This window comes from Equus asinus, chromosome X (genome assembly GCF_041296235.1).
Source record: "Equus asinus isolate D_3611 breed Donkey chromosome X, EquAss-T2T_v2, whole genome shotgun sequence".
In the NCBI taxonomy this organism is placed as follows: Eukaryota; Metazoa; Chordata; class Mammalia; order Perissodactyla; family Equidae; genus Equus; species Equus asinus.
Window position 1 is genome coordinate 16926520 of NC_091820.1, and position 25503 is coordinate 16952022.

Below are 25503 nucleotides of genomic sequence, written 5' to 3' on the forward strand. Positions count from 1 at the left end.
AGCAATCATAAACTGGGGCTGGTTTTTTTTGGGGGGGGGGGAGATTAGCCCTGAGCTAACTGCTGCCAATCCTCCTCTTTTTGCTGAGGAAGACTGGCCCTGAGCTAACATCTATGCCCATCTTCCTCTACTTTGTATGTGGGACTCCTACCACAGCATGGCTTGCCAAGCGGTGCCATGTCTGCACTCAGCATCCGAACCAGAGAACCCCGGGCTGCCGAAGCTGAACGTGCGAACTTAACCGCTGTGCCACTGGGCCAGCCCCCAGACTGGATGTTTTTAACAGGGCGTATAGCCCTAAATGACTAAAAACTCAAGAACATTGTATCAGTATTTGTAACTAAGTTTAGTGTAGTTAAAATGATGAGAATTGTGCCTATGAAGTTATAGTTCTTATAGCTAAAGAATAGGAGCAATCTGGAATCCTTTTCTGATATCAAAAGGAATAGGCTGCCCTTAAGTTTTCTGTCTTGGCTTATTCCATTGGTTTCCAAGTTAAGTAGAATTATGCTGTATTAATTTACCTACCTAACCAGACTTTTATTCTAGTTATTGCTTAACTTCTAAAATCAGAGCTTGTCCTAGATTGCAGCTATCTGACATGCTTGTATATTACCCTCAATAGCTCGTAATTCAGGTGGTTATTGCCCAATTAAATCACAGGAAAGTGTGAGTGATATAAGCCATTAGGTTTGAGAAAGGTAGAAAACTAATTCCTGTGTTATAATTGTCTCTAATGAGATGAGTGAATCTTTAGAAAAGCCGCTTTATTGATCCAGTGATATTATAAGAAGTATTTTTAGTGATTGGAGAATTTTTATTTAGAATTGAAACGAGCTCAACTTGGTTTTCAAAAATGATTATTAAAATAAAAACATGTTATATTTTAAAAGTTAGAAAGGAATGAACAAATGGGTATATCATTCAAATCTTTGGGTAAATTTTGGCTATTCTTTTTCTGTTAAATTTTCAATATTTTTATGGAAATACAGGGATGAATAAATATGTAATATGGCATTTTAAAGTGTTAAAACAGTAACTTATGGTTATGTCATAATGGTATCTATTTTGCCTGATCCATGTGGTACAGAAACCTAGCCATTCAAAATCTTCCTGAAGGACTAAGTTCTGGACATAACAGTAAACCCATATCAAGCAATTTGTCTGCAATCCCTTCTAACATCTCCCCAAGGTAGCAGGGTAGTTCCTTCTAATCAGACTCTGTCACAGAGGACCTTTAGAGAGTGTATGTATAGGCTATATTTATAATTAAAAACTCATCCTGAGTCTTAGTAAGATTTTGACTCCCCTTGTCCTAATATGAATGACAACTTGACAATCTAAGTCGTCCAAAGAAAGCACCCTTTAGCAGTGGTCAGCCTATCAATTCATATAAGGTCTAGATCATTCTTCCTTGACATAGCAGTGCCATAAATAGCATTTTTTGACCTCCGTGACCTGTCTTCCTAAGGTTCCCCCCTCTGCCACAAGTTCACATCAAAGACTTGAAGTAGATCTTCTTGCTAAAATTTAAAATCTAGTGAGGTAAAGCATTTTGGTGGTCTACTGGTTAAGATTAGGCATTCTCACCACCATGGCCCAGGTTTGTTTCCCGGGAAGGGAACCACACCACCCATCTATTGGTTGTCATACTGTGGTGGCTGCATGTTGCTGTGATGCTGAAAGCTGTGCCACCAGTATTTCAGAAACCAGCAGATCACCTATGGTGAGCAGGTTTCAGTGGAGCTTCCAGACTAAAACAGACTACGAAGAAGGACCTGGCCACCTACTTCCAAAAAAATTGGCCATGAAAACCTACGAATAGCAGCAGAGCATTGTCTGATATAGCATGAGAAGGCAAGAGGATGGTACAGAAAGACTGGGCAGGGTTCCACTCTGCTGGACACAGGGTTCTAGGAGTCGAAATCAACTCGACAGCACTAAAAACAACAAAGCATTTTACCCAGTTGTTTAATAGAATTACAGTGTGCAGTTTGCACCTCATATACTTAGACATTAAATTAAAATATATTTTAGTGATTTAATTCAATTCCAGTAATATTTATGAAGCAGCCACAATGTCCTGAGTACCTACTCTTCTAAGTGCTAGAAAAACAAAGATTGAAAGAAAATCACAGAATCAGTGTTGTCGTCTAATGGGAGAGAAATACATCCAAATATAACAGTGCAGCGTATTAAGTGTTTTAGAAGGTGAACATGTTAAGTTCAACAAAAGCACTTAAGATGTCTTAATTATTTCTACCTTGTGAAATCAGACAAGGCCTTAGAGAGGATAGGACGTTTAAGCTGAATGAGTAAGATTTCAGCAGGAGGAAAAGAAAAGGAGGTTACATTCTGTGATAAAAAAAAAAGAATACCATCAGAAAGGGCAGAAATGAAGGAAAAGAATAAGTTAGAGAAATATGGCATATAGTATAGATTAGTAGAGATGAGACCAAAAAATTATGCTAGAACGAAATTGTGAAGGTCTTGCCCAAAAATTTGGATTATATCCCAAAAAACATGATGGAGAGCCCTTGGAGATTGCAGTAGGAAGATGACATGATCAGATGTAAGTTTCAGAAAGGTCACTCTGATGGCAGTGTAGAAGATGTGTTGGTATAAAAGAATACAAGTGATAGGGGCTGGCCCCGTGGCCGAGTGGTTAAGTTCGCGCGCTGCGCTGCAGGCGGCCCAGTGTTTCGTTGGTTCGAATCCTGGGTGCGGACATGGCACTGCTCATCGGACCACGCTGAGGCAGCGTCCCACATGCCACAGCTGGAAGGACCCACAACTAAGAATATACAACTATGTACCGGGGGCTTTGGGGAGAAAAAGGAAAAAATAAAAAAATCTTTAAAAAAAAAAAAAAAAGAATACAAGTGATAGAGAAACCAGTTAAAAAACTATTTCAGCAGTCCAGATCAGAGATATTATATCCCCTCTGCAAATGTGGAGGCAGTAAGTGATATGCTCAAAGGAAGATCCACAGATAGAGAAGTAGGGCTTGAAGAGTCTAATGGAAGCTTGGAGCACCCCCAATGGGGAATTGGAAATTGAGCTAACCAAGCACTAATAAAAGCTCTGCCAAGTAGTCCTAAATGACCGAAAGTGAGAAAACACAAATTTAGAATGGTGCCAATCAACATAGATACTCAGTTTTCTCTAGCAATGCTGAGTGGCCAGGCAGGAGTAAGAAAGCAGATGGCTGAATACTGGACAGTGTATAGGTAGCGCGTATCCAAGAGGGTTGAGGGAGTTGAGAGTCTAGTCAGAGTGGTCCCGATTGGATAAGCAGGTGAATTCAGGAGGAGATTGTGTGTTCTTGATGAGATCAAAGAAGACACATAGTGGAAGAGAGAAGGAGAGGAAGGTGTAATCCAGGAGAGCTGTAATACTTCAGAAGTGACGTGGTTCACCATGCTGACAAGCTCAACTGTGTGATGTTTTTGGGTTTGACAGCTAGAATCCAACACAGAGGGTACTTATTTCAAAACAACTCTTCGATATCCCTTTTTTATGGTTACATCTTGAGGGAAAAGAAAAAACTTTGGAACACTTTGCCACATTATTATGTAAAGTAAGCTATCTAATGGCAAGAGAGAAACACTCATTGATGTGGGAAATAAATCCTATTGATATTAATATGATTTATGTATTTCAATTGTTTAGTGAAATATATTAAGTGAACATAACATGAATTATAAGAAAGTGAAAATTGAAGATGTTTTGACTTGCTACCTCCATTCTAAAGTAAACCTCAACTCATTTTAGTCAGGTTTACAGCATCATTGACTGGTCAATCTTTGAATAAAATAATTTTTTAAATATGATCTCAAGGACATTCTGAATGGAATGATTGAATTATATGTATTTGTCCTTTTACTTTTATTGTTGTCTCAGGAAAACTCTTTATCTTTCCTGTGGACTCTACCTGTCTGTTGAGTGAAAGATATTTTAGTGATTTATCTTTTCTATAAAGATATGCTGCATAGTCTGGACTTGAAATGCAATCCGCAAAGCCAGGCATGCCCATAAATCTGAATCTCTTATTCTTTTTTTATGTAGAAAGAGAAGATATTTTCCACATGGAAAAAATACTAAAATAGGATTGGCTTCTCTAAGGTAAAACCAACACATCTATAGTATGATGTACTTTGTTTAAATCTTGTAGGTTTATTGAACCCACAAATAATAGTTAACACTTTTTAATGAGTGCTAACTATTCTAAGGCACTATTCTAAGGCCCTTGCATAATATAACTCATTTAGTCCTCACAACAACCCTAAGAGGTAAATACATACTACTATTATCCTCATCGTCTAGATAAGGAAACTGAATTTAAATAACATGAGCCAGGACTCCCCACTAGTTAATAGCAGATCTGAGATTCAGACAAAGACATCCTGACAGCACAGCAGAGTGAATGCTCTCAAGCACTGACTGTCCCTCGGGTCTATCATTTTAATTCAGGTTAAAATTTTGCAAAATGTTTCCCTTTTTTGTATATATATTAGACCTAAAGAAACTAAAATTTTTAGGTTTTATTATAGCAGGTTAAGATCACCATTAATATGCTCCATCAAATAAAGCAAAAACCTACACACTAATTTACATTTTATTGCCAAAAATTATAATTAGTGTACCTTCCAATTATAACCAATTGGTGTACCATGATATGTATAAACAGTGAACTAATTCCACCACTTGAGTCAAAACTCTTAGTATTTTAAACTTTGACATGATTACTTTTATAGCTAATTTGTGCCAAGTTAATATTGTGATATTAAACAAAAAACACTTCCCAAGGATTAAGTCTTGAGACCAATTTGAAAAGTATTTTGTGTGATGGCCAAACAAAATTATTACTTCAGTTTTTCCTTCTAAGTTCTTCTTGATCCATCTTCTTAGAAACAATCCATATCTTTCTGCCCTTTTTTTTCCTTGGTATCAGGTAAAAGATTTTTTAATTATTTTTTAATCTTTTGGGAGGGTTGGAGGGGTATAAAAGCAATAGATTTAAGAGTAAAATTGGGAGGTGCTACTGATCTTCCCAGTTCCTACTCAGATGCCAAATCTGATGTATTGTGTGTTAGTGTTTCTTCTCGTTGAAAAACCTTGCTTCCTAGCACCTCTTACAAATCTGAAAAGTCAATTTGTGTGCCCTGAAAGGAACTAGTAAAGAATGCAACATTCACACTTTCATCTGCTTCCAACTTCTAATTTCTCATTTGTAGTATGCAGTATGTGGTATAAAATGAAAATTCATTACCAAAATGAACTCCAGTGAAATTGTTACATTTTCTGCATCTTCTTTCAAAATATTACATGTAAAAGCACTTTATAAGTAGAAAGCAAAACACAAATGTTAGCATCATAATCCTTGTTATTACTAAGCTAAGAGGCTAGATTGATTTGCCTTGAGAACATATACGCTAAATTGAAGAAGAGTGAAAGTTGTTCTGGGCTATTTCTTAGAACTTTTTTTAAAAAGGAATACTAATTAGATTATATGATATTTTGTAAAAACAACAATGCCTCTATTAAACTCCTAGATCCTATTTAAGAAAACCAAATTCAAAACTAGTGAATAAATTATTACTTTTAACCCATATGTTCTGGCCTTTGATTTGACATTTTGGTTGTAATTGATGTGGGTATCTGTAACCCAACTTTCTTAGCAGATTGCCATGGTAGCTCCTGAGGTAAGGTACCAGTTCACTGGAGGTTCAGGTTTTGTCGATGCTAAATGCAGAAGCTACATTTGATTTCAGCTTGTCTGTTTCTATGGGGAGCAATGTACCACAGTTCTTTCCACTTCCCAGGCTTACTTTTTCATCACCATGGAGACCAGATCTGCCCACACAACTAAGATCTGAAACCATTCCTAGTATGGCTAAAACTAAAGCCTTGGGAACCAAGGCCTTCTATAATTAAAGTGTATTGTTTTGTTAAAGAAGAGTTCTTGCTTCTGCTTTTGAAGTATTTATTGATTTTCCACAAAGAGAAAACAGGCTTCCTAGTGCTGTGAGGAAGGTTTACAATAAGGAGAAAGAAAATGTCATCATGACATTTTCCTTGGTCAGGTTCTGGTTTTATGTGTATTTATGGTGTGTATTCTATATAGTCAATTACTATGGAGTAATGTTTATTTCAAATTAGGTGACAGTTTTCCTAAATAGTAGTAAACACATATACTGTACACTTCATGGTGGTCTTAAAATGCTGCTTTTAATTTTAGTTTGGGATTTTCTAAAGTTGTTTCTAAGTCCTATATTGGTGTCTTTTAGATTAGTTCTGCACTTGCTAACAATAAAGTCAGTATGAGAAAAGTAATTCTAGAACCTTGATCATAACTATACATGGCCTTAAGAAAGGATTGGTGTAATTTATCACTATAAATCTAGCTACAGCACATCCGGGTAGAGTTGATGAATTATCTGTGGAAGATCATACACACTAGTGCAACTGTATTCTAATGTGTTCTCTTTTTTCTTTTATTGTGGTAGTAATGTGTTTATTTACACACACACACACACACACATACATACATACATATACCCGTATCACAGAAAGGGCCAAAAGTTCTAGAGTTCTTTGATGATCACATTTGTTATGGAGATGCTATTTACACCATAGCTGCTGTCATTGTTGTCCCATCCCATGTCCGTCCTGTCCTGTCATGTCATCCCCGTCCCACCCCACACCTCTGCCGCCGAATGGCACCAGTCAGGAGATGGTAAGGAAGTCTTAAGTGGAACTTGAGAATCCAAAATTCACCTCTTGATTTGCACATCCTTACAAATTCACAACTCTAGTTTGATGGTTTTTTTTCACCCTAGAGAAGGCAGCATGGTCCTTGTTTAATATAAAATCACTGAATAGGAATTCCAAAAAAGCCTGACTTCAATGAAATATGGAATTGTCCTTAATTTTTATTTATTTATTTATTTATTCATTTATTTATTTTTGAGGAAGAATTGCCCTGAGCTAACATCTGCTGCCAATCCTCCTCTTTTTGCTGAGGAAGACTGGCCCTGAGCTAACATCCATGCCCATCTTCCTCTACTTTATATGTGGGACACCTACCACAGCATGGCTTCTCAAGCGGTGCCGTGTCCACACCCGGGATCCGAACCGGTGAGCCCCGGGCTGCGGAGAAGCAGAACATGCGAACTTAACTGCTGCACCACCGGGCTGGCCCCTGTCCTTAATTTTTAAAAGATATTATGAATAAGCCAGCACCATAAAGGTGCTGTTAATTAATTAATTTACAAATGGAAAACAAATTTATTAGTATAATTGGATTTTTTATTTTGTTCACTAGCAGAAAGTTAGCAATTCATTGCTATATTTGAATGCAAATTAACTTGTATGATACAGAGAACCTTCTGACATTTCAAACACTTGAATTTTGCAAAAGGAGCTCTCCCCCTAACAAAGTCCCAGTATGATTCTAGTTTTCTGTGATTATACTGGTGAGCGTGAAATTCAACATGTGATGCTAAATGTTCAACATAGATACAGCTGGAAAGCTTTTGCAGGAGCTGCAAAGTCATTTGTATTTTCCCATAAGAACATTGAGAGTCAGCTTATCTCTAACTACTTTCTTCAAAATGGCAGTGCTATACAATTTTGTCAGGAGGGAAATAAATGAAACTCATAATAGGGCATTTTAAAAAAGAACATATTCTTCATATGTTCTCAGATTCTATAGTTTTCCATCCTAAATGCCAGATGAGTTTGCTGGTCTAAAACATTAATAGCCAATAATTTCTATGACAACTAAGATTGAGTATGAATACTCATTCTATCTTCTGAGTTTTTAGCTAAGATGGATGTTTGTGCTGATTTGTTTACATCCATGCTCTGTTTCTAACAAACATGATTTTACAGTGATTTTCTTACCAAAATAATTTTTTTCTTATTATATACACAATACATTTTGAATACCTAAAAATATAAAAATTTGAATATCAGAATATGCAGATGACTTTAACACTGGGGATTTATGAGAATAGTCTATGATGTAATTATTGTAGATTGAAAAATAAGAGAGAATATGAAACGTTGATTAAGGTGAGAAATTAGATTTAAAACAGTTTTGAGGTAAAGAAAAATGTGAATTCTGATAAGTAACTGTCAAGATAGAATTTTAGGTTCTTACAATTATCTCTTGAATTTTCTTTTTACCTTTCTTGGCACTTTCTTTGCTGGGAAAGGTATTTTTGGTTGTCCTTTTGCTAAGAAATTCAGTCGGCATTGCTCCCTAAAGCAGCTCTTCCTTGCCAAAGTTGCTAATGAGCAACTGATCCCAAATGTCAGGCTGGTATGCCAAGGAGGTTAGTAATAAGGCATTAACATTTAGAAGTTACTGAAGGGGGAAAATCAATATTGCAATTTTTTGTAATATTGTAAGCTCAGTCAGAAAAAGTAAGCATAAGTCCATTTGAAGCTTCTACATTCATAAACAGTGTTCCAGCCTGAGAGGAAGTGTCTTTAAACTTTTAGCCTAAGAATCACTCCTTTTTTTGCTCTACTCACAACCCACACACGTGCACCCACACACCTGTTGTACTCTTGTTGAAAAGAATTTAGTGTTTTACTCACTTTTGCAGATCAGTATCGCTTTTTCCCTTCATTTGGCCTGGAGGGATATCATGATACTGGAGCTGATACTGAATGCTATTCTTACAAGAAAAAAAAGAAAAGAATTCCACCAAAGTCAAGTTGGCAGTACTTTCAGGATAGTATATGAATTTAGTATGAAAATAAGAATAGGGTGGACTCTATAGAGCAAAAATTCACAAAAATCTAGGTTACTGTTAATTTGAAAAAAATATATATATATGTCTTCACTTATTTTAGATCAAATTTTCAGGAATTAGGAAGTTGTGCCGTTGATCGTCTACTTACTAAAAAAGCTGGTCAGTAAAAACACAATTTGCATAACATCAAAATTTACTGACCACAGATCAAGTTAGTTGATCAGTAGCTTGACAGAGGACATAAGGGCAAAGTCCTCTGTTTACTATAAGCAGGTTCTCATGGAGTGAACATGCTAGGCGTATCTTTTTTTTTTTTAACTTTTTGTTGAGATTATGATAGTTTACAACCTTGTGAAATTTCAGTTGTACATTATTGTTAGTCATGCTGTAGATGTACCACTTCACCCTTTGTGCCCTCCCCCCGACCCCCCTTTCCCCTGGTAGCCACCGATCAGTTCTCTTTGTCTCTATGTTTAACTTCCACCTATGATTTGAGTCATGCCGAGTTCGTCTTTCTCTATCTGGCTTATTTCACTTAACATAATACCCTCAAGGTCCATCCATGTTGTTGTGAATGGGACGATTTTATCCTTTTTTATGGCTGAGTAGTATTCCATTGTATGTATGTACCATATCTTCTTTATCCAATCATCAGTTGATGGGCACTTAGGTTGGTTCCACGTCTTGGCTATTGTAAATAATGCTGCAATGAACATAGGGGTGCATGGGACTTTTGGAATTGCTGACTTCAAGTTCTTTGGATAGATACCCCGTAGTGGGATGGCTGGATCATAAGGTATTTCTATTTTTAATTTTTGAGAAATCTCCATACTGTTTTCCATAGTGGCTGCACTGGTTTGCATTCCCACCAGCAGTGTATGAGGGTTCCTTTTTCTCCACAACCTCTCCAACATTTGTCACTTTTTGTTTTGGTTATTTTTGCCATTCTCACAGGTGTAAGGTGATACCTTAGTGTCGTTTTGATTTGCATTTCCCTGATCATCAGTGATGATGAGCATCTTTTCATGTGTCTATTGGCCATCTGTATATCTTCTTTGGAGAAATGTCTGTTCATGTCCCCTGATGCTAGGCGTATCTTTACAACCCCAACTGCCTAGGTACAGATACCCTTAACTGTTATTCCACCAGAATGTCCAATTTGGAGAATTCAAGCCAAGTGCAATGGGCAAATTTAAATAGGTTGGGTCATAGAAGTATAATCAGTGTTCTGAAGACATTTTTACCACCCAATCACATAAGTGGATCAAGGTTCAGATGAGATTGGAACTGCTTTTCAGAGTGCTTATCAGGTAGGAGACAATGTTCTAGTAGGGTTGGAAGGACCAAAGAAGAACCCTTTGAGAGAAATAGGCAAGAAAATAATTGAGACATAGTTGGTCCCAAGTTGCCTTTTCATTTTGATAGACCAGACACAGTCACAGATGAAGTGTGTCACATGTAATTTACCTGTTCACTCCATTGGCAGTTCTATCTCTGAGTTACTTCACACCAATTATCATCCAGACTGAACATGATCTGTTTAATTACATCCTTTTAATATAACCATATGAGGTCGTGGTAGAGGTTGGAAATTCTCATAAATTAAAAATATGCATTGTTCATCTCTGAAGTATTGAGTTGGAAAAACAAAAGTGTATTTGCTATAGTGGGTTCATGTCTCAGACTTCAGCTATGTTACCTCTGTAGCTATTTCATCTGGAAATGAGAGTTTTAAAGAGATTAAACTAACAAAAGACAAATTAACAGGAGAAAAGGCATATAAATTTTAGTCTGTTCATTTAATTTTTATGTGCACAGAGGCCTTCATAGAAAAGAAGTGAAGACCCAAAGAAGCAATTAGAGCTGTGGGCTTATATACCATTTTAACAAAGGATGATAAATTGTGGAGAAGTGACAAGACAGAGGAAAAGGGATTTGGGCTTTTAGGGTGGTAAATTGTAGAAATGTAAATATATGGGGGAAACTAGTGGAAGATAAGGGTTATTTTAGTAAGGTTTGTTTGTGCAGACCCATCTCAATGCCAGCTTTATGTCTCCAGTGATAAGGGTTGTTCTCCTAATGTGGGATTGGAGAGGGGGAACACCTTCAAAAAGGGAAATTTGTCTTGCTTTTAGGCAGATAGGAGGATGGCAAAGAGATCTTTCTACATCAAGTATTTTTATTTTCTATTCCAAATATATTAATTAAAATTAATATATCCATATAATATATATTATTAATGTAATTACATATAGTATAATTACAATAATATACATTATTAGGATAATTGTATAATTACATTATAGTCATATAATTGAATCTGTATATGTGTATATACAGTCATGCACCACATAACAACGTTTGGGTCGATGACGGACCACATAGATGACGATGATCTCATAAGATTAGTACCATATAGCCTAGATGTGTGTAGTAGGCTATAGCATTTAGGTTTGTGTAAGTACACTCTATGATGTTTGCACAATGACAAAATCACCTAACAACACATTTCTCAGAATGTATCCCCATCGTTAAGTGACATATGACTGTATATATTTGTACTTAAAAAAGTAGAGCTTCATTTTATTGATAATTTTTAACTATAAAATTTTAAGACAGAAGTGGGGAAGGAGTTGTACAGCTATACTGTGAACCCTTTGAGGTCAGACTATCATCTTTGGATATTTATGTGTAATATTGTATATACCCATAGGCACGTTAGCACCATAGTAAATCCTTATTGAACAATGTGTATCTAGAATATTTTAAAATCTGAATGGTGACATTTGGGATGACAATATAATGTGGCAAAATTCCATAGTACATATTTCTGAAATATCTATATACATTTCATTGAAAATAAACTGATAGTAAATTGAATGAACATATTAAGTTTTCTGTGACTATTAAATATTTAAAAGACCTTTTCAATTGTTGCTGATATATAAGCTTACTTTAAAGGGTACCTTAGGTCTGCCTTTATTTCAGATAATGGTTTTTAATGCAGATAGAAAAAGCCAGAATGTGGTATACTCATAATAACTAATTAAGTCCTAAATGTACTCTAAGATCATAATATAGCAGAAGGTACATTAAATGAGATACTATTTTCATAAGGAAATGCTCTGTCTCCTGTGAATTATACACAGAGGGTGGAATTGTGGTTTGGCAATTTAGAAGAACATTCTAATTATCTGGAAACAGTATTTCCTTTTCTGTTTTGCCTGTGGCTAGGTTCATCACATATTTTATTTTACCTGTCATTGCTAAAGATCTCCGTAAGTGCTCTAAGTATAAGCACAAACTATATTACTTTTTACTATTGATGACTTTATTTTTTAAAAGAAAGCTTTATCATGAAAATTTTACTCTTCATTCATAAAATAAAAATAAAGACATTCCAGTTCCTTCTTCCTATGGTATTGAATAAAAAATAAGCAAACAAACATTTTTAAAAATCTCATATCTTTTCTATTTGAACTCAACCTTTATGAGAAAATAGGCCCTCAAAACTTGGACAGATAACTACTCAAGTCACAATTAACAAGTCTCTCTCTTGGTCCCAACATTCTGAAGCAAGGTACCAGCCCACTCTTTCCAATACTTACATGAAGAAAAGTAATTATCACTGACTGTCTAGTTTGTGGTGTTAGATATTCCTGTTTTTCAGAAAGAAAAACTTAAATCTGAACACATACATTTCAAAGAAGGGGAGGCTCCAGATATTTCTGTTAAACAAATAAGCTTTTTTAAAAAGCACAAAATAAGGCCACCCTGATGGCCTAGAGGTTAAAATTCAACATGCTCTGCTTCGGCAGCCCAGGTTCAGTTCCCAGCGCAGAACCACACCACTTGTCTGTCAGGGGCCTTGTTGTGGCAGCAGCTCACATTTAAAAAAAAAAAAAAGGGAAGATTGACAGCAGATGTTAGCTCAGGATGAATCTTCCTCAGCAAAAAATAAAATAAAAAGCACAAAACAATTCTACTCTCCCAGGAGCTTCACAAGTGTTAGTATTGATACGCTTGGATGTCTGCCATTGATGACCTTTGTTATCTGCAGGCAGCTTAAGACCAGTAGTCCCCGGCTTTGCCCTTAAATTTGCCCTCAGGCCCACTGATAATGGAAGTGAATAAATGAAACCAAATTTTCTCTTAGAACTCAGAAGTAGGAATCTTTGAACGTGCTGTTCTGGGTTAAGCACTTCTTATTTCCATTTTGACATATTTTTTGTCTTTCATTCATTAAGGAAAATATTTCTTTCACCTATTTTGTGTTCAGACTTAATCATTCTCTTGTAAATGTGTATGCCTCCATCCTGACCCTGTATTCTGATCCTCAGGCATTTGATTGAAGGATCATCAGCCCTCCCTAGCAGGTACACTGTTAGAAGACTGATTACATTTCCAAAACTTATGTTTCTAGAATTTATATTTCTGCTTATTATTTGAGTGGTCCTTGGTGTGGGGAGATTTTTAAATTCATAAAACAAAAAGAGAAAGAAACATCTTCCTCAACATAAAGATTCAATCTGTGAAGAGCTTGCACGGGAAGTGGATCCATACTGGAATAAGTCATCCTCTACATGACTCAACATGGCATTACATCTGGGTCCACCATTCAGATCTCGAGGGGTTTTGTAACAGGGACGCGGGATCTGTTTCTTATTATCCAGCTGGGCTGGTGGCCTCATAATTGGAAGCTTTAGTGATGAGTGGAATTTCAATAAATATTTATTAAGTAATATGCCAAACAGAAACATTACTGATTTTCCTGGGATAGCATAGACACGTTGCCGTTATTTCAAAATGTAATTGGTTAAAAGCTTGGTAAATAGTGATGTTTATTTTTATAGCAGGAAGTAGGGAATGTTTTTATAGTTTTAGGATATTGACCAAAAGAAAACAAAACAATCAAGAGCCATATAATTTGTTTTGTTGTTGTTGTTGCTTTTTAAGGAACATGCAGTTTCCACTTGTCCCTTTAAAAACAGGAATAAAATTAGTCTGTCACTATAATAAATAATTTTAACTGGTTTGAATATTTTTAATTATTTGAATGGGGATAAATGAATTTGTCAGCTACAAAGGAGAAGGGTAGAAATAGGAAGAGAGAGAAAGCCCAGTGAAAACACAAAGGGAGAGAAAAGGCGAGAGTGTTGAGGGCCAGAAAAAGATTTGCAAAAAGTTAAAGACACATAAGATCGACAGAAGTCAAAGATAGGCTTTCATGGAACGGTATCATTCTGAAGCAGGTTTGTTTTTGTGTTTTAGAGATTTCGTGTAGATTAGCCATGTACTGTTCTGTTGTATCTGACCCTCCTGGCCCACCACTGCTGCTCATACTTGAGATTCTGAATGTGCACACCAAGAGGTACAGTTGGGTCAATGGGCTTGAGTCTAGAAGTATCTTTATAGTTGTTCTGTTTGCCTCAAAAATAAGTAGGAACTATTTAACACTACATCCAAGTATAGCTTTAAAGAATTTATTCAAGCAGTTTACCAAGGCCTCTTTCATTTTGCTGTGTTTTCAGTAGACCAAGATATTTCAACCAGATTCCTTGGCAAAAGCCTTGAAATAACATGTTTGAGCTATTGCATACAACGTTATACTGGTGATGAGACTAGACTGAAAATAAAACGCTATGTGATGTGCCCAACTATAAGGTTCTGACTTACAGACTCTTTGTATATGCAGTACAAAAATTGGCATCACTCCAACCAGCCCTACCCACAGTGTAGCCCACCCCAATGTACTGGCCTAAAGCAGGAGGTCTCAAACTGCAGTGGGCACAAGAATGATCTGGGTTGCTGGCTTAAAATGCAGATTCCTGAGTTTCATATCCAGAAATTCTGATTCAACAGATTAGGGGTAGGGCCCAGTAATCTGTTTAACAAGCAGACCTCCACCCCTGAGATTTGGTAGCCAGTGGTCCTGACCACTACTAGTTGAAGAGACACCTTGCCTTGGGGAGGTATCTCCTCTTATGCTAATAGATACAGACTGGGACCTAGCTGTAGCCATTTTGAAATAGCCATCCTCCCCCACCATCCTGCACTCTGACAAGGCGTTCACCTGAGGAGGTGTTTTGAGTATCTTGGAGTATAATTCAGCAACCCAACGGAAACAATGTCGTAAATGTAACTAAACCTGACTTGATTACCAGTCATCAAGTCTGACTCTTGATCTGGCTCTAGTTCAGGTTTAGTGTGGGTTAAGTGCAATAGAAATTAAACCACTCATGTAACGTTGTTTCTGAGGAGAAAGGAGGGATGTGTTCAAAACAATTTACAAAATGTTTGAATTGCATAGATAATTTAGGAAAAGTTTAAACTTAGAAATGACCTTGTGCCCAAGGTTAGATTGCTTCTGGTTTTGCTCTCTGAAATTTCATGACCTTATGAAACAAAGTGATAGAAGCCAGAGCTAGCATTCCAGTATTATAATTTTCTAAAAACTGAGGTGTTGTCTTTTGTTTCATTTGACCTACATATGAAGATTACTTAGTTCCCAGCCCCTTTTCTGCAAAAGAAGGGTATGATATGATGAACAAAAATTAATTCTGCTCATTTCTGAACCATGCTGCATCCTGTTTTCTAGGTACTGTGCTATGGGTGACACATGCCCTTCCTATTTTCTGAGGGAGGTAGTAATGAACAACATGCTTTCTCTGTTCCCTTTCCCACTCTGTTCCCTCCTCTTGATATAACTCAAAAGGTACTACAGGATGTTGCTGATTTGTGCCTGGTGACAATATTTGGATTCCTCAAAGTCCAAAATGAAGTGAACTAAAAGAGACTACAGTTTTATTCTATCCTAATTGTTCTTAGTTTCCTAGGTCATTCAGAAACTTTAGTCTCTTCTAGTTTCTTAACTCCTTGGCATCTGCCTTATGCTCAGATATAAAGTCACTCTTTCATCACGTTTACCCTGTTAGAGCTTTTCGTCTCTCTTCCCTTTGTATTGGTCAGCCTTCGGCCTCCTCATTGGAGCCACACTAGCTGGACTCTTTAGCTCACCAATTAGCACATGGTAGCATATATATCAGGGTTGTTAGCTAGAAGGTAGACCATGGATGAATTTGAGGAAAGATCTTGTATAGAAATATAGTTTAAGTTTCTTGAAAGATTGATCATTTTACATGTATATGGAGGATACATTTAACAAACTTTTCTGATTAAAATTATAGGTGTGCATATATAAATATAGAGGTGGGAAAAGATGTATTTGCGCTGTGTATTATTTTGTATACAGAAGATTGGCGTTTTCAAATAACCAAGCTTAAAACAAAAAGTGTCCCATTTATGGCCAAGTAGACTTGCATGCCAACAGAAAGACATTATGGTATTAAAACCATATGCAATTCTAGCCATATTTTTCTCTTTCCTCTTCATGGGTATTGCATGATGGTATTTCTAATACAAATACTAATATGCTTTGGAAGTAATGGCACTCGCAGGTCTTTCATCATATTGTATCACTGCTTTATCATATTAGGCTAATACACTGCGAGAGTTGGTAGAACCTCTCCATGCCAAATCGGATCCACTTCTGTTGGCACTCAACCCATTGGACTCACAGATTGATAAGCTAATGTTTAGAGAATTTAGATCGGAGAGAGTCGGCACGGCGCAGACTCAGCATCAACCTCTTGCAAGCAACTAAAATGGCCTCGTCCTTGCTGTTTATAACAGAAAACAGACTTAAAAAGCTTAGACCATCAAGTGTTTTGGATTGGGGGCCTCCCTAATGGGATATTAAGAGGGGCAGGCCACTCATAAGAAGAATGCGAGCTTTCTACACTGGGACTAGCATAAGATCAAAGCCAATCAAGATGGAGCACAGTGACAGAAAACTGCCGGTTCTGTGGGAGAACAGAAGGGGAAGGGTATTGACTGGGGAAGGGCTCTGTGTGGTGACACCTCAGTTGTGTTCTCCTGACACCAGGAAAGGAGAGGGATCAGCTCCAATAACTAGAAAACCCTGGCTGTTTAATGGACTCTTCGGTGGCCTCTTTAAGGCAAAGCAGAGGAAGCAAATTCTGTGTATTGTGTATTTTGCATTTTTAAAATTTGACGTGCTGTATTGTACTAAATTAAGTGTAATCTATTAAGGCAAGGTATACACAACTTGCTCTGAAACTTACTATGTTTATTTCATTATAAAGTGTATTCAGGTGCAACACAGAGACTGCTTTCGGTGACACTAATGAAGAAAATTCCTCATGCCAGGCTTTATTAGATTCCTCAGCTAAAATCCTAACTTTCTCCTTATTTCTTGGCAATTGTATACAAATGGTGTTGTCTCATAGGACAGGCATGAGCTATTCTTTTCTGTAAAAGTTTCCTAATCTATAGGCTGTGGTTTTCACTTTTGAAAAGGTGTTTTGTCTGGATGTCTTTCAAACTAGCTTCAGATATTATTTAATACTATGTAACTGGGTCCCCTATGGCTCAATATTGCTTATTTGTCTTCTGTAGTGGATGTGAAATTTCCTTTATTTAGTTGGATAAGATACTCTGTAATAATTTCAATGCTAATTAATGGATATTTCATACTGTGCAATGAACAAATAATTTAACGTTGTATTTGGAAATGTTTTTTTCTTCCTGTCGCCGCAGTGTGTGGTATTGCATAATGTGAATACCTGTAAAAATATAAATTAAAAATAAAAATATGACCAATTGGTATTAGATCTTTTTAGATAGCTAAATAATTTGCTAAGTATGCTTGATAGTAAATATCTTTCTAAAGAGAAGTAATCTATGCTTCTTTCTTACAAATGGAATTTGTGTTGTGAATAAAATCACATTGATCTGCCTTACAATTGCCTCTGTGCTCTAACCATTTTAATGTGTTTTTTTAAGTATATATAAAAATGATGGTTCTGGTATGTAGAAGTCCATCAAAAAGCATTTTGTTGGCATTTAATATTAGTGGGCTTGTCTTGGGTCATTCTCCCTGTTTAAGTCATAGTAAAATTTTATGATATGAAAAATTTTAGTTTTTTCTCATTGAGGAATATGGTGCCTCCACATTAATTTTTAAATATAATCATCTCTTAGCTTTGGTTTTAAACTGTCCCCTTAATGAATTCTTGCCTGGGAGCCAGTACCTTGACCTCCATGTCTCTATTAGTTAAATTTTCTAAATTCTGTGGGTAAATCTAGAATCTGTCATTTATGTTTGTGATTGTCCTTCAAAGAACCTTCCCTTTGGGTCAATAAATCAATGCCAAGGACATGCAAGATTTTGCCATCTGAACTATTTGTCATAAAAACTACAGTAATATCCTGAAAATTCAACCACTGTCAAATATTTGTGGCCTTAACCCATATAGTTTGGTAGATAGTACATGCTTAGAGAACGAGGTATAGAATAAGCCAGCTCTGTCTCTTTTGTCACATCTTTATGAAAGTTAGCTTAACTGTTGCGCAGAAGGGATCGACAGCCACTAGAATGGGCTTTACTTAATTTGGTGAAGCACAAGGTCATTCTTACAGGGGTGAGCTTCACATGTTCTTTAAAAATACACTTAGCAATATTGGTTGATTCATGCAAGCTGTCCTTTTAAAAGAAGGGCTTTTTCCTCACTAAAAACAATTTTTTCCATCAAAGAAATTGTTATTTTGCCTAAAAGAAAACAAACAAATTACTTCTAATTATGAAAAGAGTAGTTGATTACAGAGTGACAAGTAAAAGCCAGCTTTTAAAATCTTACGCTTTTTTTCTGATATAACAAACTGCCCTCTCCCCAGTTTTACAATGCTAGACATAGCTAGTTAACTTATATAAAAGCATGAATTAAGAGAGCTAATATTTAATTATAAAACAATTCAAATTACAGTGTAAACTCCTGAATACATAATCATCTTTGGCATAAAACCTACAAACATTAAACCCATCTACATTAAACCCATTAAAAATTTAATTGTCAACTTACATATAAATAAGTGGTTCCTTACAGTGCACTAGTAAATTAGTATTCAGAAAATATTCCCATGTCTCAATGCAAATGTTAATTGCCCTTCATGACAAGAATAGTGCTCCACGTACGTGACGCCATTATCCTGGAAGCCTTAGCGGGTGTACAAGAACGAATGCCTCTCACATTTGACTGGTGACTAATGCTACTATGTCCAGCCTTCTCTCCCCCTTGTGACTTAGCCTTTCCTAGTCTTCTGTGCTCAACCACCCAGCTGTGTTGTGGAAGGAACAACTGTTTCCATGAGGACATTGTCCAATTTTAAAAGAGCACAGTTCCCTTCCAAAACATGTACCAAAACTCGTTATCCTTGTTGGCTTGGTTCTTCAAGAACCCAGTTGGTATACTCGTTTTGTTTTGTTTTCATTTTTGACTCTCCTTCAACATTGTCATTGCAGAGGTGGGGAAATGGGGAGGACACCAGAATGAAATTATAGGTCGCCAAGTTTGTATTCCGCTCTCCTTAATTTTCACCAAAGAAACGTGAATGAAATTACATGATAGACTGTCATAAAAATTACACCATCCCCTGATAGGGAGCCTTCTTTGGAGTATTTCATGTGTAAAGTAGAGAAAACCATCATTCAGTTTAAACATTGGATGCATGAGGCCAGGTAGACGACTGGGAAATGCAAACGAGAGCGAGGTGTAAACGCTGAGGGAAAGTCACAGTCTAGGTCTCTGAAGGAGGGTACACATGGGGCCACTGAGGTACAGGAAGCAAAAACATTGGAATTTCTCCTCAGGTTTTATATCTCATCCTTTCGAATTTCTTTTATGTGTTTGTTTTATAACATGCATATCTATTAATATAGAGTAATACATGTATATAAGTTATGAATAACAGAAGTATTTTAACTGGTAAGGGTGCACAATCAAAAAAGTTTGGAAAACACTAAGCATGAGTGTAAGGAAATCTGTCAACCAAAGACCTTTTAGTATTTGAGAAATGCATTATCATTCTTGCCGTTTGCAAGAAAGTTCCCACAAACTTATTTTGCATTAGCTCATCTTTTCTTTGAGCTTTATCACTACCTGGAGGTCATATGCAACCTGAAAGAACCAAACAATGAACTGTTGGGCTGCTCACCACTTTCCTAGAGTCACAGTATTTCTTAGTGTAGCTAGAAGAGCAATGAGACAGTAAAAAGGATCTTCTTTCACCCCTGCCACGTATGACACAGCCAGAAATGACCCTCCCTTGGCACAAAATACAAGTTAATTCGTCAGTAACTTCATTGTAATCCTCAAATCTATCAGTCAATGAAATTTTATATGGGAAAGAACCTTATATGTTCTCAATGAAATTTTATATAGGAAAGAGAACTTGATATGTTCTCTTTAATAAAATTGGAATAGAAAAGTTTGCCATCTGACACAGGACTAAGTGACATGTTGTAAATATAAATATAATTTGGGAGGGAATTTATTCCTGCATAGCCCTAGAATTCCTGAATAAATTAAATACAAATTAAAATTTCATTGTAGCAGTGATACACCTCCTCATTAGGAGTCGTGGAAGGTTCCTATGTATGTCCTGTGGTTTGCATGTGGTCTTCTACACTTTGCCAACTTTCAGAAAACATTCATTCAAATTGCAAAAGAGCCGGTTTTCAGCCAGTGCTCCAGTGGCTGAACTGGCACGTTGAAAGAAAGTCAATCAGGAAGCAGAGCTCACCAAGTGCTTGCCTCCTCTTCCAAAGCAAGCCTCTTCTAGAAGAAGAAAAGCAAGGGTTTTAAAAAGAGAAACCAGAAGAAAAGTGAGAAGGAGACGAAGAAGAAGAGGGCAAAAAGAGAAGAAAATAAAGGTGCTTTCATATTTTCAGTTGCAACAGTAGCCCAATTGACTTAATTGGTATTCATTTGAGAAAAAAAAACAAGGAAACCAATTGAAAATTATAAAAGAAAATAAAGGTCTGTTTTTGTCTTGAATGTTGAGTTCTGTGTTGTTTTGACTGTTGAGCACAGTGAATCAGATTTAGAATGTGACTCTGCCCCTCACCCCCTCCTTTGAAAATAGAAAGGCTCTTTGTCTAGTCTTATAATGTTAAGTAATTGGTGGCATTTTGTGGTAGCCTGGCATCTCAATCCTTCATCCTTCCTCATCCCACTGCTGTGTCTTGTGGTGTTGCATATGTGTATGATGTGTAGTGATGGGGGAGGGGGCTTTACTTATCTCTGCTAGGAGCCACACTATTCCATTACTATACTTGGAAATGTTTCTGTGTTCCGTCTCATTGTGATTCCTTGTTCAAATGTGCTGCCCAGAGATAAATCCATGCTCAATTCTTCTTACAGCTATCAAACCAGATTCTTTGTAGAACTATGTTGTCCTTTGGTTGAATGCTTTTTTCCTCCTTAACGGCAAGAAGGGAAAAAATAACTTTCAGTTTTTATTTTATTTAATAGCTGTGTTTGTCACTTTTTTTAGTAAATCTTTACTTATCCTTCTTAAAGTAAAACTACATTGAAATTTTATAAAAAATCAATCATCTGGCCCAGTATTCCACAAACTTTAAGAACTGGGGAGAAAGAAAATTGGGTAAGAACTTTTTTTAACAAAATATATACTCCTCACAGTGTTAGGTAATATGGAAGAAGGTTATCTTAAAATAAAAATTTACTATGTAAAAATACTTCTACCTCTCCCTTAGATCCTAACGCTAGAATCTGAGTCCCTTTTTTTCCTTCCCCTTCTTTCAAGAACTGAAAAACTAATAATACATTAGGCCACCTGATACCTAAACTACTATAATTCACATCAGTTAGGCCTCCCATTCCTCTCCTACCCTCTGCTCTATGAAATTACATCTAGCTTTAGATGCAGTCTTGCCTTGAGGCAAAAAGGATGATAACTAGTAAATAATTCCTCGGGCTCCTTTCCTGGCCTATGATTTTATGAAATGGAATTATGCTGTTCAAATGGATCCTTGTTTACAACTCCATTTAGTTACTCTGAATGACCTTATGATTTTGTGCCTTCCTGGCTCCAAACCATTCTCGGTTAAAATTCCCTATCTCATTTCAGTCTTGCTCTTAACCCACAAAGCAGTTTCTCCTTTTTACAGTCCTCCTTCCACCCATCTCTCAAAATCCTCTAGGTGTTGCAAACATTCAAGGATGAGCCAGCAGAGAATTAAAAAGCTGTTATTTAAATGGATTTCTGTATTTTTAGATTATACTTCTAACTTAGCTATATGATTAGGAAGTTAAAATTCGTTATAGAGGAATTAGTGATAGCATGTGTTGATGATAACAAGGAACTTTCTAATGGAAGGACTCAATAATCATACCTACCATTAGTTGCTAACCTCAGCAGCAGAGCCAAAAATTGAATATGAAACTTAAATGAAGCTACTTTTTAATCCTAAAAGTGATCCCTTCAAGTTAAGGTAATGTGTTTGTTGGCTTTTCAAAAAGTTTTTAGAATGCTGCATTTTAAGGGAGTCTAACAAATTCATTAACACCTACTGTTAAATACACAATTCAAATGATTACTGACAAAATTAGGAGTATAGAATTCTTGTTAAAATCATGGATTTGGGAGCCAGACTGCCCACTTGAAATTCTGGCTCCACTGCTTACTAAGTGTGACCTTGAGCAAGGTACTTCCCTGCTATAAAATGAAAATCAAATAAATCTACTCTTAGTACTGTTGTGAGGATTAAATGAGATCATGAACGTTAAGTATTTACCCTACTGCCTGGCACATATAAATGTTAACTACTCATTACCAATTAGGGAGTCTTTTTTTTTTTTTTTTTTTGACTAAGTCAGAAAGCCTAAAATATTCACATAGACTGTGGTGGAATGAAAAACATTCCATATTTACTCCTTGGGCCAATATAATTAGTATTTCTCAAAAAGGACTCTGGCTCTCTATGAAAGGAAATGTGATATAGCCCTAATCCTATCTACCACTCCAAGCAAAATCCGAGTTCATCTTTGTTTATCATTCTTGAGAAAGATATGACATCAGTAGTCAGGCAATTAAAGAACAAGATGAGAGTTTGATTTGTTCAAATAGATGTAAGATCCTTTCCTGAACCAGTCTCTAATTTTTTTTCTCAAAAAGATTTAATTGCGGTATTTTCTTCCCAGGTCTTACAAATGCTAAGTAGCTTCTTTTAGTACATGCCAGCTTTGCATATAAACATCCCCATAGTTCATTTTAATTAAAGCATTATTGATGATAATTTACGATCATTTACTATATTTACAATGTGGCAGGCATTACTATGGCAGTCACATGAAACCTAATAATCCTCTATGGCACACTACTGGAAGATTTTTATAATCAAATATACTCCAATGAATGCCATTTCATCTTATGAAGTCTGGAAAAATGTAAAAAGCAGTTCAGTATTGCTAAATCAGGAGAGTTCTATTAATCAGCACTTCTATGCTTATCAGTATAATGATAGGGGATATTCATTAAAGTTTTAAAATATTAAATTGTGTGCAGGATTGTGTCTGTGTTGTGTACCTTTTGTATTCTAATTCTTTGAACTTAATGGACTCAGGAATGTACGGTGATTTGCTATTCAGAGAATATTTTATTAAAGCATCCTACTATTTGACCATTCTAAAACAATTGGCTGCCTGTAGCTAATCTTACTCAATATAACTAGCAGCTGTGGGTTTGTTTGGGGTTTTTTTTTTTTTGTTTTAATGTAATAGATTGTTTTCCCAGTCCTTCATTATCCTGTTTTCAGATGGTTTTGATTTTTTTTTTAGTAGGTTTTTGGAGTGTCAAATAACTTTATTACACTGGATTCATTTTTCTCTTTTTTTGGACATTACAGGTGAAAGTAGGGAAGAAAAGTTAGGAGACTCATTGCAAGATTTATACAGGGCATTGGAGCAAGCCAGTCTGTCACCGCTGGGAGAACATCGCATTTCAACCAAGATGGAATACAAGCTATCATTTATAAAGAGATGTAATGATCCTGTGATGAATGAAAAACTACACAGGCTGAGAATTCTCAAAAGCACTTTAAAGGTAAGATATGAAATGGAAAGAGAAATTCCTTTCAAGAGATTCATTCCTCAACTCAGAATGGATTACCAGATTCTCTAGGTAAAGAAATACAAAATGGGGGCAAGGGACAGGTAGACAGGAAGAACCTGAAGCTGAGCCGTTCGGCTACAGAATAATATGTGTATTGGTAAAGAGGAAATAATCTTAACTTTTCATTAACACCTCAAAGCACTGACTAAATGTTATGTGACTTAGTTCTAGGAGAAAACAGGATGTAATTAAATTTTTTTTCCAAAAATGCAAGGCTGGTGCTATTCCTCAGTCTTTCATTTTCCTAAGATGAATATGCCATGTAGTATAATTAATATAGTTATCAAAAGAACACAGCATGCAACAGAATACAATAGTGGCTGCTAATAGGGTCTGAGATACTTTGTGAATATTTCCTTCAGCACATTTGGAGTGAGGCCACAGTAATTCATGTTCCATGTAGAAATTTTATAATTCTTGTTTACGCTATCAGTTCCAAACTCACATGTTATTTTCTTATTATACATTTCCATGAGTGCTCACATTGTCTCCAGTCTTCCTATTATGCCAGCCCCAGACTGGGGAGGAGAGGGGAGCAGAAAGGCAGGAGGTTGAAGAAGGAAGCAGAAAAGTGAGCCCCCTCAGTGTGTGTGGGTGAGGGGGAGAGGGCTTGCCACACAAACTCTCCCTAAGCAGGCCCTGCATCCTTAAACAATCAAAAACAGAAAAGAACTGTCATACAGAGTATGTGACGCAGTCATTTTGGGAAACAAAAGGTCAAAGGGCTCCTTTGGGAAATATTTCTGATCCATAGTATGCTGCTGAGGTTTTGTGGTTTTGAAACATAGGTGAGTACCAAAGAGAGAAACAAAATAGAAAAGCATGATTTGGAAAAATTTCCAATAGCAGAGTCAGTTAGCTTTCAGTTGGTGTTCATGCAAATTAATGGGACAACTTAATGGCCTTTTGGTAACTAAGACTAGAATGTTTAAAAGAGCTATAATATTCATAAGAATAATTATTCCAGTGACCAACCCTACTCCAAAGATCTCCTCACTCTCTCACCTTACAGAGCCCCACCTCCCCCCACCCTCACTCAGGTCGAAACTGCCTGGTTATGAAAGCAGGCAGGCATTTTGAAGCAGGTCAGGCTCAAGTATTTTAGAGACTTGCTCCTGTCCCTCTCTCTCAGCCCCACAACCCTGTCTTTCATGCTCTGTAGATTCCCCAAAAGCATTTTCTTCCAGTAGCAAAGAATATGAGCTCCTGCTGATGTTCAGTTCAATAAGTATTGATGAATCACCAGGTATGTGACACTGTGCTCCACTCTCTGTGACAAACAAAGAGGACGAAAAGTCACTATAAAGAAATTCCCCTCGTTGGTGAAATTAATTACAGAGCCTTATGCTTTTTAGCCTGGGAAATTGATAGAGAATGAAAATCTCCCATTAGGGAAGGACAATCGCCCAAGCAACCATGGATGCATATATAGTTCCTGGAATTGTAACAGGACCCTCAGCAAGCACAAGGCCATTCAGAACATCCTCAGTCACAGCCCCACTGTCTCTGTCTGGTCCCAAGGACCAGAACAACTGCTTAGGCACGTTACTGTCTTTCCCTCCCAACTCTGGCTTGCCCGGAATTGTGCCTTCCCACTTCCTGCAGAACGTTCCCTAAACTTCCTGCCCCTTCCTTGGGCCCATAAAAGATAGGACTGAGCTTTTCAGACTGTCTTACGCTC

At 36.6% G+C, this 25503-nt stretch overlaps 1 protein-coding gene and 1 long non-coding RNA gene across 8 annotated transcripts in view; one reads left to right on the plus strand and one right to left on the minus strand.

Moving 5' to 3' along the window:
• Window positions 1-18846, minus strand: part of LOC139042649 (uncharacterized) — a 53956-nt gene extending 35110 nt beyond the window's left edge. Inside the window, exon 1 of the long non-coding RNA XR_011499620.1 lies at window positions 18710-18846. This is a non-coding gene — a long non-coding RNA (uncharacterized lncRNA). The remainder of the gene's footprint in view (window positions 1-18709) is intronic.
• Window positions 1-25503, plus strand: part of CNKSR2 (connector enhancer of kinase suppressor of Ras 2) — a 257093-nt gene that overhangs the window by 228557 nt on the left and 3033 nt on the right. For 4 of the 7 annotated variants that reach the window (XM_070501997.1, XM_070501999.1, XM_070502000.1 and 1 more), the window contains one exon: window positions 23557-23753. In XM_070501997.1, coding sequence (XP_070358098.1) covers window positions 23557-23753 — 197 coding nt within the window. Of the gene's footprint in view, window positions 1-16263; window positions 17609-23556; window positions 23754-25503 lie in introns of those variants that run through there. The other 3 variants (XM_070502001.1, XM_070502003.1, XM_070502002.1) reach the window with 2 other exon arrangements.